The 18,566-nt window shown below is 40.0% G+C and overlaps 1 protein-coding gene across 10 annotated transcripts in view; it reads left to right on the top strand.

Moving 5' to 3' along the window:
- STAC (SH3 and cysteine rich domain) overlaps positions 1-18,566 on the top strand; it is a 158,260-nt gene that overhangs the window by 48,832 nt on the left and 90,862 nt on the right. For 8 of the 10 annotated variants that reach the window (XM_066992405.1, XM_066992404.1, XM_066992402.1 and 5 more), the window contains exon 2: positions 12,824-12,929. The exons of the other annotated variants lie outside the window; for them this stretch is intronic. In XM_066992405.1, coding sequence (XP_066848506.1) covers positions 12,921-12,929 — 9 coding nt within the window. In that variant the 5' untranslated portion in view covers positions 12,824-12,920. The remainder of the gene's footprint in view (positions 1-12,823; positions 12,930-18,566) is intronic. 10 annotated transcript variants of the gene reach the window in all.

The raw sequence follows: 18,566 nt of genomic DNA, 5'->3' as shown, positions 1-18,566 counted from the left end.
CACAGCTGGGTGCATTACACTTTGGGAATGGATTGAAAATTGTGTTTGAAGTTAGTTCTTGTAGAAATAAAGTTGTAAGTCTGTAACTTTTTATGTGCTGGTTTTTAATTTTCCTAGAAACCTCTTCCTTGTCAGTATCTCACCTCCACTGTCCAGCCTTGCCTTTTCTGCTATGAACTCTAGTCCATGTAAAATAGTTATCTTAGTCTGTGAAGCCATGAACAGCATCTTAGGGAATTATTTGTTGTGGGCATTTAGATTTGCAATGTGTGAATATTCACTAAGCTCAACCATACTTACAAGTCATACAAGACTCACTATTTGAGTGCAGCCTTGAGTGGCTACAGTTCAGTTCCCATTAAGTATCAGCTGGGAGAGCCGCATGTGTCATGTAAAGTACAGGAGTGAAAATTTTATGCTTCTTTCTCTGCCGGAACTTTTCCAGCTGTGTGCATGTGTCAAAACAGGTTATGTACTTAAATTATGCATAGAAGTCATCCATAAATAACCTCCTCACTTGGATAAGAAAGATCTCTCACGCAATACAAACATCTCACTCTTTTGCATGTATCTTTTGTAATCTGTCTTGGATATTATTCTATATCTTATTTTAATGGGTACATTTCAGCTTAAATACCTTTTTTATTTCATTGTCTTTATCTGTGCTTTACCTTTTTTATAAAAGAAGTTTTTTCTTTCAGACACAATGTGTAGCTATCTCAAGGTAGACTGTAGCTGAGAGTCTCTGGCTTCCACTTGTGATTACTTTTGTTTCTTGTTTATGGATAATGTATTCTGTGCTTTGTCATATGCTAAGCAACCAGCCTGATGAAAAATATACAATCAGCAAACAAACCAGTACTTAAAAACAGGAAAATCAATGATGCAACTAATTGTCTGTATTCTCATTTAACCCTGTCTGATATTCTATTAGACTTTGACCCAAGCTTCCAGCAGGTGTGTATGCAACCCATGAAACATTTAATAGAGACTAATACTGCATTATTTTCATTACTGCAAAATAGTATTGAAAATAGGATTGCTTGCTATAGCTATTCAATCTAGGTTGAAAAAGAAGAACACTCAGTTGCATTAGACAAAATTCAATTTGTCACGTAGGGTCAGAAGTCTAATAGTCTAATAGAAAGAAATTTTGGAAAGAACAAATTTATCCATAACATCTATGCTTTGCCTTTCTTTGTATCAGCCTACTGGCCAGTAGTGGAAATAACATGACAGAGTAGAGGGAACACCACTGTGGTATCCTAAAGGTAATTCATATCATGTTTAGAGTAACATGTTAAACTGTTCTTCCTGTACAGAAATAAGCAGCAAAGTTTCCTATAGGATCTGGGACAAAGCAGCTGCGACACTTACTGCAAGCCATAATTCTTAGGAAAAAGAGAGGGCTTAGACTATGATGTTGTCCCATGAAGCTAAACATAGGGGAAAATTAAGCCTTTCTGTCTCATTTTGTACTATTGCAGAGTTGCGAAATCCTTGGAGGATGAAAGGACAGATCTGAGCGTGAAAGTGCATGATATTTTCTAAGCAAAGGATGTTAGTTCTATGAATCTAAATGTAGAGGGTGGACAGACTGCATAACAGTTACAAACTCCCAAACAAAGTGTGAGAGAATTATAATTACCATGAGTGTAAAATCACTGTTTATGTAATGCCATAAGAGTCCTGAACCTTGCCAGAAACAAAGAACCAGCATTTTCAGAAAGTCTTGCTATTCACTGATTGGAGCTTCTAATGTAGGCAGAAGGATGCATTCTGTCTTGTAGGAATGTATTTTCTAAATAGACGGTAGATATGTAAAGAAAAGGAGATGATGATAATATACTGCTTTTTTGAGGACTATGGTTTCAAAGGACTAGCTGCAGAAACTGAATGCAAAGAAACACCACTCCACTCCAAAACTGTGTTTAGTATAGAATATTCCAGAGCCTTTTAGACTTTTTCTCTGACTTACCACCTCTATACACATTTGCTCATACCAGAAAGCATACAGCAAGTTGAACTTACTGTCTTGATCTTCAGAGCAGGGATGAGTCTGCATGAAGTTTTCTTCTTTTATGCTGTTCTTCACCTCTTTGAATGTTTTTGGTGTCATACTTTTATAGTAAAGCTCAGGTAGTTTAGTCTCTCAAGTTTTGTGGGGAGGCATTGGCATTGTGATGCTAAGATTGCACAGCTGCCAGTAACAAAGGTAGATGTACTGTGACTTTGCACAGCTTCTTACTCAGGGAAAACTGTACAGATGTCCATAAAACCAGAAGTGATGAGTGTGAGAAACTCCCTTTCAGTCTAGGGGGAAGGCGGTCACACTCTAGTGGTCTTCCCTTTCATGCTGCCAACAGCTATTTCTCCTATATTGACAAGAGAGAGAAACCACGACTGCTCCTGTGCTTATTGCTGTCCCCATTGATTTGTTCATACCAGGAGAAACAGGCAAAAAGCTCTTGTTCTTTACATTTAATTCAGAATTTGTCTTACTGGGGCTGAGTGGGGTGATGGCACATTGAACATCCCCCACTGAACTGATCCATTGCATTCAGGGAAGGCTGTTGAACCATATGACTTTGAAATAAGTGTGTTTGTTTGTTTGTTTGTTTTTCCCCTCTACTACTAGGGATTTTTCCAAATCTGACAGCATTGGATTGCCAATGGTTTTGGTGTCAGATGCGAGTAAGGGAACAGTTAGAGAATTATTTACCTAGAGGGAAACTCATTTAAAAATCCTTCCAAACAAAAAAGACATGTCTGTTCTCTAGCCTTTTTATTTATTTATTTATTTATTTATTTATTTATTAAAACTTTGGTCATGAAATACAAAAATAATGATGAAAAGCTAAAGGGGAAATGCTGAGATGGTGAAAAAAAAATAATAATTTGATAGCCCTAATGAGTCATAGCACTGTTCTGCTTACTCTTTTCTCCGGTTTCTTATTAACAGCCAAATGGACATACACAAAGGAAAATTTCTTCACACTGGCTTATGGCTGAGCTGTAGGAACCTACTTATGATCCCTCAGCCGGTTATCTCCTCTGCCTTTGTACAAATGACTTCTCAGGATGCTAATGAACAGGTTGAATGTTTTGGCTGCTTCCAAAAATAATGTCTTGTGAAATGTTCCTGAGTTTTTTAAATGCATTATTTCAGACCTCTGAATCACTGAGATGTGCTACCAGGGGAAAACAATAGCCCCAGTAAGCCATAGTTAAATTTATGACTAAAAAGCTATAAACCCAAGGCTTGTACAAACAGGATTCTAATTCACTGAAATACTCCAAAGCCAAGATGGAGGGTGAGGACAGCAGCTGCCTCTGAGCATCTTCTTGTCAAGCTGCATAGGCTGTTGTTTGTGGTTCAGGGTGTTGAATTGTAAAGCTGTCCCGTGCTGCTGTTAGGAGACCCAACTCTTCAGCCTCCACTCCCATTCACTGTTTAGCAGCACAAAGGTGGGACACCGATATCTCTCAAGGAGCATTCAGATTTTCCAGACCTTGTTTAATTCCCAACAGACAGTGACAGCTCTGATGGCTGTGACTTGGGTGAGTATTTTGGCATGGTCTAACATGGTGTCACCTGCTAGCACTGCCTGGCGTGGCTGCAGTATGTAATTTTCCCTCATTAAGGATGAGAATTTGCATCTCCAAAAGAAGATTCTCTTGCACAAGCTCCATGATTTGGTAACATCAGACAAAGCCTAGTATTATCTGTTTTAATGAGATTGTTGACATCTTCAAATGGGCAAATAAAATGAAATAGCTCTCTCGGCTACAGAAATTGCTATGATTTATTCCAAAGAAGCACAGTAGGCCCTACAGTCATGACAGACCTTGCTCCATGCTGTTGTTCTTCAGCTTCATCAGTGAACTACAGGTAAAGGCAGGGAAATGTCATCCTTATTAATTTTCAGTTTATGCTTGTATTTGTTTTTCTTATCACAAACATATTATGCTGTACTCACTATAGAGCACAGAACTAGGATATATAATCATCCTTGCATTTTTAATCCTTTTCATCCCCTCTTCTTAGATCAAAAAATGTGCTTACACATTAATTTTCCATTTTATCTTCCTAATGTTTTCTGATCTCCTCTCAGCCATAGTGGGATTATCTACCCTGTTTCAAACTCTTTTATTTACCAGCTCCCTTTTTTTTGTACATTGTTACATACAGGTTGTTTTGTATTTTTTTTACCCAGCATTATAATGCTGTAGAGGTGTGGGGTTTTTTGTTTTGCTTTGTTTTTTGTTTGTTTGTTTTCTTCAGCGACTAAACACTTTTTATATATGGTATGATATTACATTTAGAGGAACTGAGGGGCCAGTGTGTTAATGCCTGTTAGTGGGTGCTAATAACTCATGGGGATATGCAATCAGAAAAGACCAAAGCTTTTGATACACTTCATGTGAATGTGTTTTCTGAAATACATATAATTTAGTTGAATGTGCAATTACTACTTGAGTGAATGGCATATCTGATGGTAGTTTTTAAGTGAATGTTAAGAAATCTGGAAAGTATCCTATGAAATGAGCTTAAGAATAGGTGAAATGCTTTTGACAAAATTGGATGTGATGTTAGATTTAGGCAAAAAGTTTTTAGACATTGTTTACTAGCTGAAAAAAAACAATTTCCCTGTGACCTAAACAGTCTGCCAGTGGGAACTTGGTTCAGAAATCATTTTCCTTTGGGAAAATTGAGGGCTTTATCATAACATTCCTTCTCATGTGTCATGCTGCATTTTCAAAGTGAAACCATTTTCCTTTTTCAAATTCACATTTTAGATTATGATAAACACAATTAAAATTTTGGAAAGATTGCCAATGTCAATGGAAAAGGACAGCTTTAAATCCTAAAAAAATGTTTTTGCTTCTTTAAATCTAGTGAGGAGTTGGGGGAGGAAATAATACAGTTCAGAATACCTCATCTAAATTAGGTTTTGTTTTTTGCAGGCTGGTTTATGATTTCAGTCACTAACCTCAAATAATCAATTATTTCTGCAGTTCCCACTTTTCTAAATGCTATGCTGAAAAGCAGATTAAAAGTTTTGAGACTTTCTTTAATTATTCTTACAGCTGTGGACTCTTGTCTTCACACATAACTTGTAAAATAGCAGAAGAAAATCTGTCTGTCTTCCTTTTGTGTCCAGGACTAGAAGGATGAGTGAGAAACTCGAGATGAGCTATTTTACTAGGCACAGAGAACTTGTCAAAGTTGTCCCCAATCCCCCATCATCCTCTGCCTAACCCCCTCTCCCTCACAAACCTGCAAGATGTTCAGAAAGGTAATCCAAAATTCTCATCCTGCTATAATTGATTCCTGAGTTTCCAACATAGAATCATAGAATATCCCAAGTTGGAAGGGACCCATACGGATTATCGAGTCCAACTCCTGGCACCACACAGGTCTACCTAAAAATTCAGAACATGTGACTAAGTGCACAGTCCAAATGCTTCTTAAACGCCAACAGGCTTGGTGCAGTGACTGCTCCTCTGGGGAGCCTGTTCCAGTGTGTGACAACCCTCTCAGTGAAGAACCTCTTCCTGATGTCTAGCCTAAAACCTCCCCTGCCTCAGCTTGACACCATTCCTATGGGTCCTGTCACTGGTAACCAAGGAGAATAGATCGGCGCCTTCCCTTCCACTCCCGCTCATGAGGAAGCTGTAGACCACGATGAGGTTTCCCCTCAGCCTCCTCTTTTCCAGGCTGAACAGGTCAAGTGACCTCAGCCGCTCCTCATACGTCTTCCCCTCTAGGCCCTTCACCATCTTTGTAGACCTTCTCTGGACACTCTCCAACAGTTTTATGTCCTTTTTGTACTGTGGTGCCCAGAACTGCACACAGTACTCTGGCTGAGGTCGCACCAGTGCAGAATAGAGAGGGACAATCACTTCCCTTGACCTACTAGCAATGCTGTGCTCGATGCACCCCAGGATACGGTTGGCCCTCCTGGCTGCCAGGGCACACTGCTGGTTCATATTCAACTTCCTATCAACCATAATCCCCAGATCGATCTCTGCGGGGCTGCTCTCCAGCGTCTCGTTGCCCAGTCTGTACGTATAGCCAGAGTTGCCGTGTCCCAGGTGCAGGACCCGGCACTTGTTCTTATTAAACTTCATGTGGTTGGCGATCGCCCAGGTCTCCAATCTGTTCAGATCTCTCTGCAAGGCCTTTCCACCCTCAACAGAGTCCACAACTCCTCCAAGTTTAGTGTCATCAGAAAATTTGCTCAAAACACCTTCTAGTCCTACATCCAAATCATTTATAAAAACATCGAAGAGGACTGGCCCTAAAATGGAGCCTTGGGGGACCCCACTGGTGACCGTCCACCAGCCTGATGTGGCCCCATTTACCACAACCCTGCCCGTCAGCCAATTGCTCACCCATCGTATGATGTTTTTGTTTAGCTGTATGGTGGACATTTTGTCCAGTAGGATCCTATGGGAAACTGTGTCAAAAGCTTTACTGAAGTCCAAAAAGATCACGTCAGCTGGTTTCCCTTGATCGACTAGATGGGTGATCTTATCATAAAAGGAAATCAAATTTATTAAACAGGACCTACCCCTTGTGAACCCATGTTGGCTGGGACCAATGACTGCATTGTCCCCCACGTGCGCTTCAATAACTTCAAGGACAATCTTCTCCATAATTTTACCAGGCAGTGACTGACAGGCCTGTAATTGCCAGGGTCTTATTTCTTGCCCTTCTTGAAAATTGGTACAATATTTGCCAGCTTCCAGTCTACTGCGACCTCTCCAGATTCCCAGGACCACTGAAAAATAATTGAGAGAGGTCCCGCGATGATGTCAGCGAGCTCTCTAAGCACCCTGGGATGAATCCCATCCGGACCCATGGACTTGTATGGATCCAGGTGAAGCAGCAAATCCCGCACACGTTCAGGGTCGGTTGGGAGTTTATCATTCCCACCATCATGGTCCTCCAGCTCCAGGCACCCTGGGTCCTGAAGCCCATCATCAACATTGAAGATGGAGGCAAAGAAGACATTAAACATCTCTGCTTTGTCTATGTCCTTGTCTGTGAGGTGGCCTTCCCCATCAAGTAGCGTACCTATGTTTTCTTTGGTCCTCCTTTTTCTGTTCACATATCTAAAAAAACCCTTTTTATTGTCTCCCACAGACCTGGCCAGCTTCAACTCTAATTGGGCTTTGGCCACACAAATTTTCTCCCTACAAACGCGAACAGTGTCCCTGTATTCATTCTGCATTGCCTGACCCTGCTTCCAGCAGCCGTACATTTTCTTTTTCTGCCTAAGCTCCAAAAGAAGATCCCTGGTCAGCCAGGCCAGCCTTCTGCCCCGCCTGCTTGACTTCCAATATTTAGAAATTGCCTCATCCTGTGCTTTTAGGAGGCACTGCTTAAAGACTGACCATCACCGATGGACGCCTGTGCCTTCAAAAGCAGTTTCCTAGGGGACCTTGCTAACTAGTTCCCTGAGCAGCCTGAAGTCTGCTTTCCTCATATCTAGGGCTGAAGGCAGTTTTCCTTCTGTCACCAAAAATTTTGAACTCAATCACTTCATGGTCACTATGACTGAGACGGCCGCCAATTGCCACGTCCCCCACAAGACCCTCTCCGTTCTCCAGCAACAGATCTAGGAGGGCACCTTTCCTAGTTGGCTCCCTTAGCAGCTACACCAAGAATTTATCATCTAGGTTCTTTATGAACCTCCTGGACTTGCTCGTGTCAGCTGTGTGGTAATCACAGTTGACATCTGGCAAGTCGAAGTCCCCTGTAAGGACAACTTTTTGAGATTCTGCCAACCTTTGATCAACCTTTTTCATTTAAGCAAAAACCAACATCTCCACCCCTCCGCCCATCCCCAGAAAAAGAAAACAGTAGTGAAGAATACAAATTGTTAGCATTTGTTTGTTTGGCCAGAGGTTCAAATTATTTTTCCATGTGTTTCTTCTCATGCCTTATAAAAAGAAATGCCATTTTAGAAAAGTGTTTAAATCATTTTGATTCTGAAGTGACAGAACATTTTCTATAATATCAAGTCTGTTTCTGTAATCTTCTTTTTACATTTTTGTCCTAGCAAATGCACTGTTTTGTGTATCTTAATAAAAAGGGAATAAAAAATCAATCAAAAAGTCATCATACAATTTCCATGTCAATCTAGTTAGAAATTAGCTGTCAGCAAAATAAATAAATAATAAATAAAAATGCAGACATGCATTCATGCTAGCCCAAAATAATACAAAAACATCACAAAGCTTATCTGGGACCTTACTGTTTATCCTTCTGGCTGGGAATCTGGAGAAGTGAGAAGCATTTTGACATTTCATGGTAGTGGCTGTGTCTACATAGTCCTGTAAAGACATCCCCAGCAGCAAGTTCAAGGCCTAAAGCTTCAGCTGTCTGTCTGCTGTTGAACTTCAGGGAACTGCCATGCAAGCACAACACCTGATGTGCTGGGAGTCCTCAGAGGATATTTTAAGTGCACCTTGCCCCTGTTGTGCTGTCAGTAGGAGCCAATGTGAACAGCATGGCAGACACTTGCTCAGACAGGCCGCTACTCCTCCCTCAAAGGGCTGTGCATCCATGGAGCCCTGTACTGACCGTGCTCCTTGACAAACTTCATGCTAGGTATACACACTGTTCTTTCCCTTTTTGGGCAACCCACAGGGCTGTGGTAGCATCAAGCTTTCTGCTACAGCCATGCCTTTTGCAGGCACCTCTACTTCTGACTTCACCAAGGGAGAAACACATCCCAACCGCACACGTCACCTGAGCTTGCTTTGCATCTACCATCCATGAGTAAAGATCTACCCTAATGAGCTCACCACTTGCAATAGCAACTGGCAGCCCTCTGAAGGTCCTTTTTTTCTACAAATGTCTTCGCACCTTTGCCAGGGTTGCTCAGAGATCAAAATCTCATTGTATGACCCCAGGGTGGCAATGGCCATCACTGCATGCCTTTCTGCAAATGTGTTCACATGGTTTAGGTTGTCTTAGGCCTATGCAGCTTCTTTCCATGGCCATGACTGCTGCCATCTCAGCCTTGCATCCCTTCTCATCCTCATCAACAAGCCCCAATCCAGACAGTTTTACTAGTTTCAAATAGCTAAACTTTTACGCAGAAAAAAAAAGCAGAACTGGTACCTATTTGAAACTAGTAAAACCGTCTATTTTAGGGTTGGCGTCATTCTCATGCACTTCCCCTTCGTACAGAAGCAGAGTTGCGCTTGGCATCAGAGGCCAGTGGGGTTCTGGCTGCAGGATGAGGAACAAACTGTGCAAGTGTTGATGTTGGCTGGAAATGATGACTCACTTCTATCCAAACATGATGCACCAGTGTCCAGTACTATTGTGGAGGATTTCTTGAGAGTATCCTTGACTGCAGATTTCCTTGATAGACTTAACTCAGCCACTGCCCATACATCATTGCATGAGAATGACGCCAACCCTAAAATAGAAATAAACACACTTCAATTCAAATTACAGAAGGGAAAGGTTTCAATTTTGCATTGAGAAAATGCACTGTTTCTCCATCAAGCCACTGCTTCTGGCCACACAAATGTCCTGCATGCAGCTGTGGGAGGGAATGAGGACTTGGGAAAGAGGAAACAGGGAAAGTATGGAAAATTGAATCGGAAGACTATAAGACTAGAACCAAGTGCCATTTTGGTCTCTCTGATAATTTAAAGAGAAAAATCTGAAATTCCTTTCTTTTTTTTTTTTTTTCTCCTTTCTCTATTTCTCCTTAACAAGAATAATCAGTTCTCTCACATGCCCAGTTAGGGACTTTGTTCTGTTTCTTTGTAGGTCTTGAACATTCACGATCCTTGCCTTCAAGGATGCAGTACAGCAGCCTTGGAAAAAGTTTTCTAGCAAACCCTGTAGTACAAGGGGATTTGGACAAACAGTTGGTCCCTGTCCTTCAGGCTCTTTGAGATGAGGCAAAAAATATGGCTTTTCATACAGGTATTGTTGTTAAGAGGAAGAGCCAGAGACTAGAGCCCACTTACCTGGCAGGGTACCTGACAAGCTCACTCTGAATGCAAGGAGGGAGAACTGATTATCAAGAGTAGGGTGGCAGACACTTTCACAGTGATCTTGACATCACCAAGAGAGGTGTGTCAGCCCCTGAACTTCTCACTACTTGGTGATGAAAAGAACAAAAGTGCCAACAAATTTTGAAAGCATCCAGAACCTAAAGAAACACATTTTGTGTAGGTGTTTGCCCAAATGTGAGACATGTTGGGTGGGGTGTAATGGGATAGCACTGGGGTTCAAAAGAAATGTGTAAAATAAGGCTCCTCCTTTCCTAATGACTGATGCAGATGAGTTTCATTTTTCTTGAAGCAGACACTGCTTTCCATAATCCATGATGCTCTTTTAGGCTGCGGATTCTTAGGGCTGTTTCTTTCTCTTTCTACAACTTCTGCAGTCATCAGATGAAAAGCATAGCTGCTGTGAGCTTGAAAGTGAAGCTTCCCTTACCTTAAAAGTACTATTTCTCACTCCCCATAGCCTTGCTTTGAATCACTGTGACAAACAAAAAACTGTTAACCTTAACTTTCCTCTTTCTAATCAGGCAACAGCATTAAAACTCTTTATTAATGCCACCCCTCCCGGGTGGTTGCAGATATATATGTTTTCACAGAGTAATTGCTTCCTGGCCCTCATTTTCATTGCAGTCAGAGGGGGGTTGTGGAATTCCGCTGCCTTCATCTCCCACCGGCTTGTTGTGCTGTACTGGGTCTGGCTGGGATGTTAACTTTCCTTGCAGCAGCCCATACAATGCTGTGCTCTGCACTCGTAGCTAGAACATAAGTGGTATGACACCAGTGTTGTGTCTGCTGCTGAGCAGTGCTGGCACAGCATCAGGACTCTCTCTAACCCTCCTAGGGGGTGGGCAAAAAAGTGAGAAAGGAACATCACCAGGGCAGCTGACCTAAAACAACCAAAGAGATATTTCAGATATTCCATACCATATGATGTCACACTCAGCAATAAAAGGTAGGAAAAGGAAGAAGAGGGGAGGGATGGGCTCTTGTTGTGAAAATGTCTGTCCTCCCAAACACCGGCTACGTGTGTTGAGGCCCTGCTTCAAGGACGTGGTCAAGCATCACTCATTTGTGGGAAGTAGAGAGTAATTTCTTTCCTCTGCACATCCACACAGCCTTTACTTTTTTTTTTTTCCCTTTCCCCCTCCCTTTTCCCCTTTCCCTTTTTTCTCTTTAGTTGAATTGTTAAATTAATAACAATCTTTCCTTAATAATTATTTTTTTCCCTTTAATTAAATTATCCTTATCTCAACCCATGAGTTGTTCTTTCCTTTACTTCCCCTCTTCTAAGGAGGGGGAGTGAGAGCGCAGTTGTGGTGGAGTTCAGCTGCCTAGCACGGTAAAACCACCACATGTGCCTACGACAAAAATTCAGAAATGGGGAACTACTTTCCAGATCTGCATCTGAAAGAATGTGCAAGGGAGGAAAACAAACAAACAAATAAATAAAATAACCACCAAGATGTAACAGGAATTAGATTGAGAGAAAACAAAGTCTTTCACTTTGGCTCCTTCTTTCACTGTTTTCTGGCTTTTGTCTAATGTGGTACAGCTTTTAACTAGGTTAACCAGATCCTGAAGGAGCTTAAAGACTGTTTGAGGGTAAGCTTAAATGTTAGTTAAGGTTATATCCATTTTGCAGGGATGACCCTCAGTTTTCTGGGTCCTTGGAGTCTCAGGCAAGGTGAGTAGGGAGAGGTAACATTGTGGCAGAAGGGAAATATACATGACTTTATAGACCCAAGAAAAAAGGAATTGCTTCTCCCAGTTGAGATTTTGGCAACTTTAGATTTAGAAAAATGTTTTCATTTTATTGAAGTTCATATTTCACTGGAAATGGATCCTTTTTTTTAGAAGAGGAAAGAAACCATTTGCCAGAAGAAAACATTTTTGTCAAAGAAACTCCAACAAACCAGCAGGTTGGATGGAGAATAGCTGGTCATACTGAATTACACAAAAGATAGTCAGGGTTTTTTGTCGCTTGAGAGAGAATGTAAGCCTCTGAGACATGTGCTTTAGCTATATATTTCAAATGAAATTAAGAGTAGTGAAATGGTAACAGTATTGTTATTATCAGTCTTCAGAGTTAATATATGTTAAGGTGAATGAAGTAATTCATACCCATCCAAGCTATTGTTTCAGACGGTGACTGCAGATACTTCTACTCTTTATAGTGTTCCCATTAATGTTTTCTAAATTACAGTCACAGTCATAAGGACTAGGAACTATAATTACTCAAAAAACTGTACAGATACAGCAGTATGGAAAGAAATTGTCTCTTATTTCAACATTTTAAAATAAGTTTTGTTCAGTTCTTTCTGTATTAAAGCAGAAATAACTTCATAAAGCTGCAGCAATATGATTGCCTTTTTCTAAAAACATTTCATAACTTTGACATTTTTTAATTAATTCTGCTAGAATGTACATCAATCCTTCAGTCTTCTTTATATCTTTTCTTGGAGAACCTAGCTACTAGAGCACAGTTTCATGAGAGGCTTAAAATTCCCCAGTACCATATACGCAGCTACACAACTCTCTGCACCTGGGTGTCATTCGGTGGTAATCACCGTGCTAATGCGTTGCTTCTTTCAGAGCTCTCTGATAAAGGGCTGATTATTGTTGCCAGCTCCATGCACAGTTGGGTGTTTCTAGAGAGGACAGTTGCTCCTCATCATGTCTGCCTAATTAGGCTGATCGGTTCACAGCACTAAGCCAACCTGATTGAGAAACATGTTTGGCTCAGTGTCCTGATTTCTGTTTTTGCCTTTCCTTAAAGGAACCTTTGCTGAGGTCCCTCATGAGCTGCTTTTCCAGACAGAATTGAGGCTGAATGGCCAACGTAATAGCAAAGAAGTAAAGCCTGTCCTGCTGACATGCTGTGGGTAAGCTATATCACAAATATACAGAGGTCATAATTTTAGGTTGGGGCTGTTTTGAGGGAAAAAGTGGCTGGAGAATTTGCAGGTTAAGGACTTGGAGAGACTCACAAAATATCAATCAGTACGTGGAGATTAGGGCATGCTGTTTAAACTGGCTTGTCGTTTAAAGGTAGCTGGGCCATCTCAAATTGCTTTAAATCTGCATATAAGGTATGCCTGTGTGGACTGTGTTTGTTTCAGAGACTGAGAGAGGCCATGTCAGATGCAGTTTTGGACCCCAGTTCTTGCAGATGTTTCATAATTCAGTGCTTCCATTCAACTCTATTCTAGTGACTGAGACACTTGCCTAAGACCACTGACCCTAGAAGTGCAGCTTCCAGTGTTGCATAAGATATAGAATTTGTAGTATCATCAATGTGAAAACATGTGAAGAGGCTACATTTGGTGAGTTGCACTGGAGCAGAGAGAAGGATGCGATAGGGTTGTGACTGAGATGAATTGTCTGATTAATGGGCTGCAAAATCAAATGGGAAGCAGAGGGGAGAAAGCTGCACTGTGTGAAGCACAATTTAGATGTATGTTTGTCTTTTTAAATTCCAAACTTTGAGATGTTTAGACTGGTGAGACTTATTCACTCTGTAGTTGTGATCCAGGAGCTAATTTTATGTTTGCTGTAATTCTTGTGATCAAAACAATTAGTACAGCACACCATGCCTTTGCAGCATTCATATGTATATATTTGAATGTTTAATGCTCTCCTAAATGTGGGAGTGCCCTACTAACAAAGAAAATGTAGGTCTTACAATGCAGCCTTTAAATTATTTGCTGACTATGACAAGCAGTTACACAGCATTCATGTGATAATATTAAATTTAGTATGGGCAAATGTTTTTTTTGTTGACCCTTATAAGGGAAATGGTTCTAAGAGTCTGGAAACCTAGATCTATCAGGTCCTCTACTGTGTTCAAGTTTTGTTAAGGCTAAGGCACTCCTAATATCAAGTACATCAAAGTTTGCTGAAGTCACTTTCCTTTGAAATAGATGAACCACCTGACAGATTGACATCAAAATCACAGACATATTTTGCAGTTTCATTTGATTGTATGTGAAAGTGTGTCATAATAAGATACTCTGCTGTGAAAGTTTCAAGTGCTGCCATCAGCTTTGAAAACACTGCAGTGAATTCCACCATTCACGTATCTGACCCAGCAAAACTAAACCCAAACCCTACATTCCAGCCAAGATAGGAATTCTTAAGGATAAGTAAGGGTAAAAGAGCAAGATTGTAAGGGATTTAAATATATATATATATATATATATATCAAATTGTACAAATTTGGGACACAAGAAGCTCATACAGCCGCAGCACTCTGCTCCATTTGATGCATTTTCCATTTCAGGTATGCATCGGTATGTAGACCTCACATCCAGTAAGAATTTTGCATTCAGAATGAAAAGCTCATTTGAACGCAGTATACCCAGTGAATTCCCTCCTTTTATAGAAAGACCGTTGCTCATGAGTATTTGCCTAGAAAAAGGTTTATGTGAAGTACAACAGGTAAGCAAGCAAAGCATTTCTACAAGCACGCTTCATGTTGTTCTTACGTGAGCTCACATAGTTTGATCGAGGTCTAATGACTCACAGATTTGAAAGGCTTTAGCCACGCCATAAATGATAAACGCTGTACAGATTTTTCTGAGGAGACAGGAGAAATTATGCACAGCTATTCCAACGAAAGGCTAAGGTATACTGTGGGTGGGAGAGAGTAGTTTACATTGGTCTAAGAGTGGGGGAATTAGGAGACATGTTTGGTGATTCAATAACTAGATATTATAGGTATTAGTCTTTAGAGTATATTGCCTAATGTCTTCATGCCAACATGACTGAAGCTTTACAATGGAAAAGGTGGGCTTAGAAAAGGCTTAATAGACATTGATATGATACTTAAGATACTTTTCATTGTTGATTTAGAAATTTAGGAGTAAACAAAAAAACATTCCTTTTCAGTTTAAACAACAGACCTTCATGCTAGCATCAAGACACAGTGACCAGTGAGTCTATGGTGGGTAGGCATTCATTTCTGATAAATAGTGGGCAGTTTTTCCTCTCAGCTCAGTAGAAAAATACATCCAAGGAGGCAGCAAATCAATGACCAAACCCTACCTTTCTCCCCAACGTGTTGTGAAACCTGCCTGCATCCCACTCCCAAGTCCACATGGTGTGAACACAGGCGCACAGATTTTGTGTAGACTAATCACTCTCTAACTCCACATTTTCCTTCCCCACCTGGGGAAGAATGGAAGATCCTCTGGCTGCAGCTCAAATGGGCATGCTCAGATACTTTCAGACCTGTCCCCCAGAAGCCTTACTGTTGGTGGCTCCCTACCAGGTCTGCAAGGGGACTTCAATAAATGTCAAGACACCAGAAGTGCTCTCACTGAGCAACAACTCACCTCCTTCATGTTGGGAAAACCTACCTAGCTGGTTACAACACCGCCTCATCTGACAAGCATTGCGTTTCTGCATCTGGCAATAAATCCTAATAGAGATTAGAATGTAGTGGTATTCTTAGAATAAAACAATAATATATTAAATTTGTTGGAGAGCCCTGACGATCTGTTTGTTAGATCAGTCCCCCAATATCAAAGCTAGCCCTGTAAGGAATATATAAATCATTTACTTGTCCAGGAATGATAATAGAATATGAGTTGATAATGAAGGTGACTAGTTAAAACAGAAAATCTCTGTTTCTTGAACTAACATGTAACATTTGTAAGGGATTAATAGGAGCCCTTGAGGCAGAAATAAGGACATGGCTTTTAAACTGTGCTGAAATTCACTGGGATAGTTACACATCTTTATGAGACAGATTAAAAGAAAATCTACAGAAAAACAGGAAAGGACAATTCCTAAAACCAGGAATTGTCCTTTTTGAGTATGGATGTCTGACACCTAAGACGAATTGGTTTGGTTTTGTCGTTTAAAATAGTAACTGATATTTTGTCAAGTTGCTCCCACATGGGTAGACTTACAAAATGAGAGCAATGATTCCATTAACACATGTCTCTTCTGTGGTCCTAGGAGATATAGTTTAATATAGTTTCTGTAATGCCAAGATAATACTTATTCTTCCTTTTGGTGTATTCTTCTGTAAATTTGCCTTCAGCTCATATTATACCCTCTGGCAGTAGTGAAGTTGAAGGTTGAGAATGAGGGTTTTAGGTTTGATCTAAAAACAAAGTTTAAGAGCTATCAAAATATAACTTCTAAATGTGTCTTCAGATGCAACTTGAGTTTCCAGCTTATCCTGTTTTCTGGTCTTTTATTTCATTTCTAATGCTACTTCATTTCTAGTGCTACTTATTTGTATAAATTAGCATAGATCCCTAAAGCCAGTTGAGCTATGTCTGTTTAAACCCATCTGAACACCAACCAATATCTGGCCACAACCAATACCAATACTTGAACTTTTCACAGAAATTTCGCTCTTGTTGCATTCAGGTTTGTATTCACTACCCCTGCCCGCCCGCCATCCCCTTTTTTTCCCTTGAGTGCTGTTTTTAAAGGAAAACACTATGAAGAGCATGGTCCCATAGCATCTTGATTCATAGGTATTTCAGTAGACATAAATGAAATCCCCTTTCCATAGATGGAAAGAGGTCTAGATATTGGCCATCAGATGATCTTTTTTTTAATCTTTTTTTTTTTTTTGAGCAGGGGTGTTATGTGAAATAGGCTACAAACTGTATATGTATTCAGAGAAAACTGTTACATTTTCAGGAAGGAATTTCACTCCATTAATTTCTGTTTTACATAATGATCACAACTGATGAGATTAAATAGTTAACAAAGTAGCTACTGGTATACTTCATGGCTCTAGGAATTTGTGACCAGTCTCCTCAAAGGTGAAATGAATACTGGTGTAAAACTGTATTTTCCAAAGTAAGTTTTTGTTTACAGGGATCCTTCTCTCTCAGTGACAGAAAAAGAGAAATAATCAGGGCAATTCAGTATAGTCAAGTGGTACAAGAAGTGCTGGAAGGCAGTAAATATTTGGAAGTTATATATACAGAACTTTTTTTTTCTTTTTTTTTTTTTCTTTTTTCATACTATTTGAAGGGAAAAAATAAAAAGGTTAAAGCGTAGTCAAAATTGATGCTGATCTCTGAGGCTAAGATTGTCATGAGTGAAAACTTCAGGGATGTTTGGCTGTATTCCATTTTTTCAGTTCTCTGCTCTTTTAGGAATTTTAATTTTTTCTTGGATAATTAGATCTCTGATATTAGATGCATATAATTAACAGGGAAAATGGTTTGCCTGCTGACTATAATAGCACTGTCTGATCTGTTTGCCAGATAACTGTTATGGCCTGTTTTTTCAGAATCATTTTATTCCCACAGATATCTCGCCAGACATCCTTATCTGGAACCATCTGTATTTGGTTGCAGGGATGAAATCCTGGGACCATTTACTGATTTCAGTGGTCCCAGCATTTTGCATGCATCCTCAAAATTCCCCGTTAAGACAATTCTCTTTAAAAATATTTACTCTTTCAGAAGTTGAATGTGAATGTCTTCCCCTTGTCAGTAGTATAATATGACTGAAACTTCATGTGCAAAGCTATGTTGCTCAGGGATGGTGTTTTATCGAATTGGCACAGAAGCTTTTACTGTAATTCTCAAAGTGCCTCCCTGGGTGGGAAGGAGATATGTTCTCTTTATACTGAGAGAATTCTCTCTAAAAAGTTAGCTTTATCTGTCTTTGGTTAACCAAAGTTTGATGCCCTGGTGTCATTCATGTCTTTTGGAAAACTCTCCCCACATCTTTTTTGATAGCCTATTTACCAGCTGCTAAGCAAATAACATCTGACAATAAAGGACTTGGAAAAAAATGGTTACAGCTGCATTGTTATCATGTATTTTATTCTACTTTCAACTTCCTTCTTACATTTAGATTAGATAAAATTCAGGTTCAGTGGAATAAAGCTTTCAATCATGACTTTTTTTAAAAAATACGGACATAAGGTGAGTGAATCCAGAACCAGATTATTTTTATTTTTTTTCCTGAGCATATGGTCCAGACATAATTTCTAGGTGACTAATAGTAAGAGAAATAGTAACAAGTAAAATATATCTAGACCTTTCTGTACAAACGTAGTGGTAGGGATTTCAGCTAACTGCTCAGTTATGGTCCAACTGTTTTGTCTGGGTCAAAGGAAGGCAGTTTTCACATCTCTGGAAGAAGATAAAGCCCCATGATGCATTTTTGAAAATCCCACCCATGGAGACTTGAGGACGGAGTATTTCAGTTAATGGAGAAACTGCTTTTAAGATGTATTGCAAGTATCCTTATAAATCCACTAGCTGCAACAGGATTAAAAATACACCTCTATAAAGTCAAAAGCTTTACCAACAATCTGCAGTTAAAACATGTCATTCACATTTCTGCACATTCTTTTCTTCTCTGTGTGGAAGACAGAAATAGATTTGCTACACAAAGCTCATATTAGGGGGTCACACAAATACACAGCAGCCATTTTGTTTCCAAATTGGATCTTTCTCTATACCGTTTCTTTTGATGTATGGAGTCCTTGCTGCAGTGATCTTTTCCCCACCTTTCCTGAGCATTACTGCCTAGTG

This window comes from Anser cygnoides, chromosome 2 (genome assembly GCF_040182565.1).
Source record: "Anser cygnoides isolate HZ-2024a breed goose chromosome 2, Taihu_goose_T2T_genome, whole genome shotgun sequence".
NCBI classification, from domain to species: domain Eukaryota; kingdom Metazoa; phylum Chordata; class Aves; order Anseriformes; family Anatidae; genus Anser; species Anser cygnoides.
The sequence above is the reverse complement of the archived record's forward strand: the minus strand, read 5'-3'. Positions and strand labels throughout refer to the sequence as shown.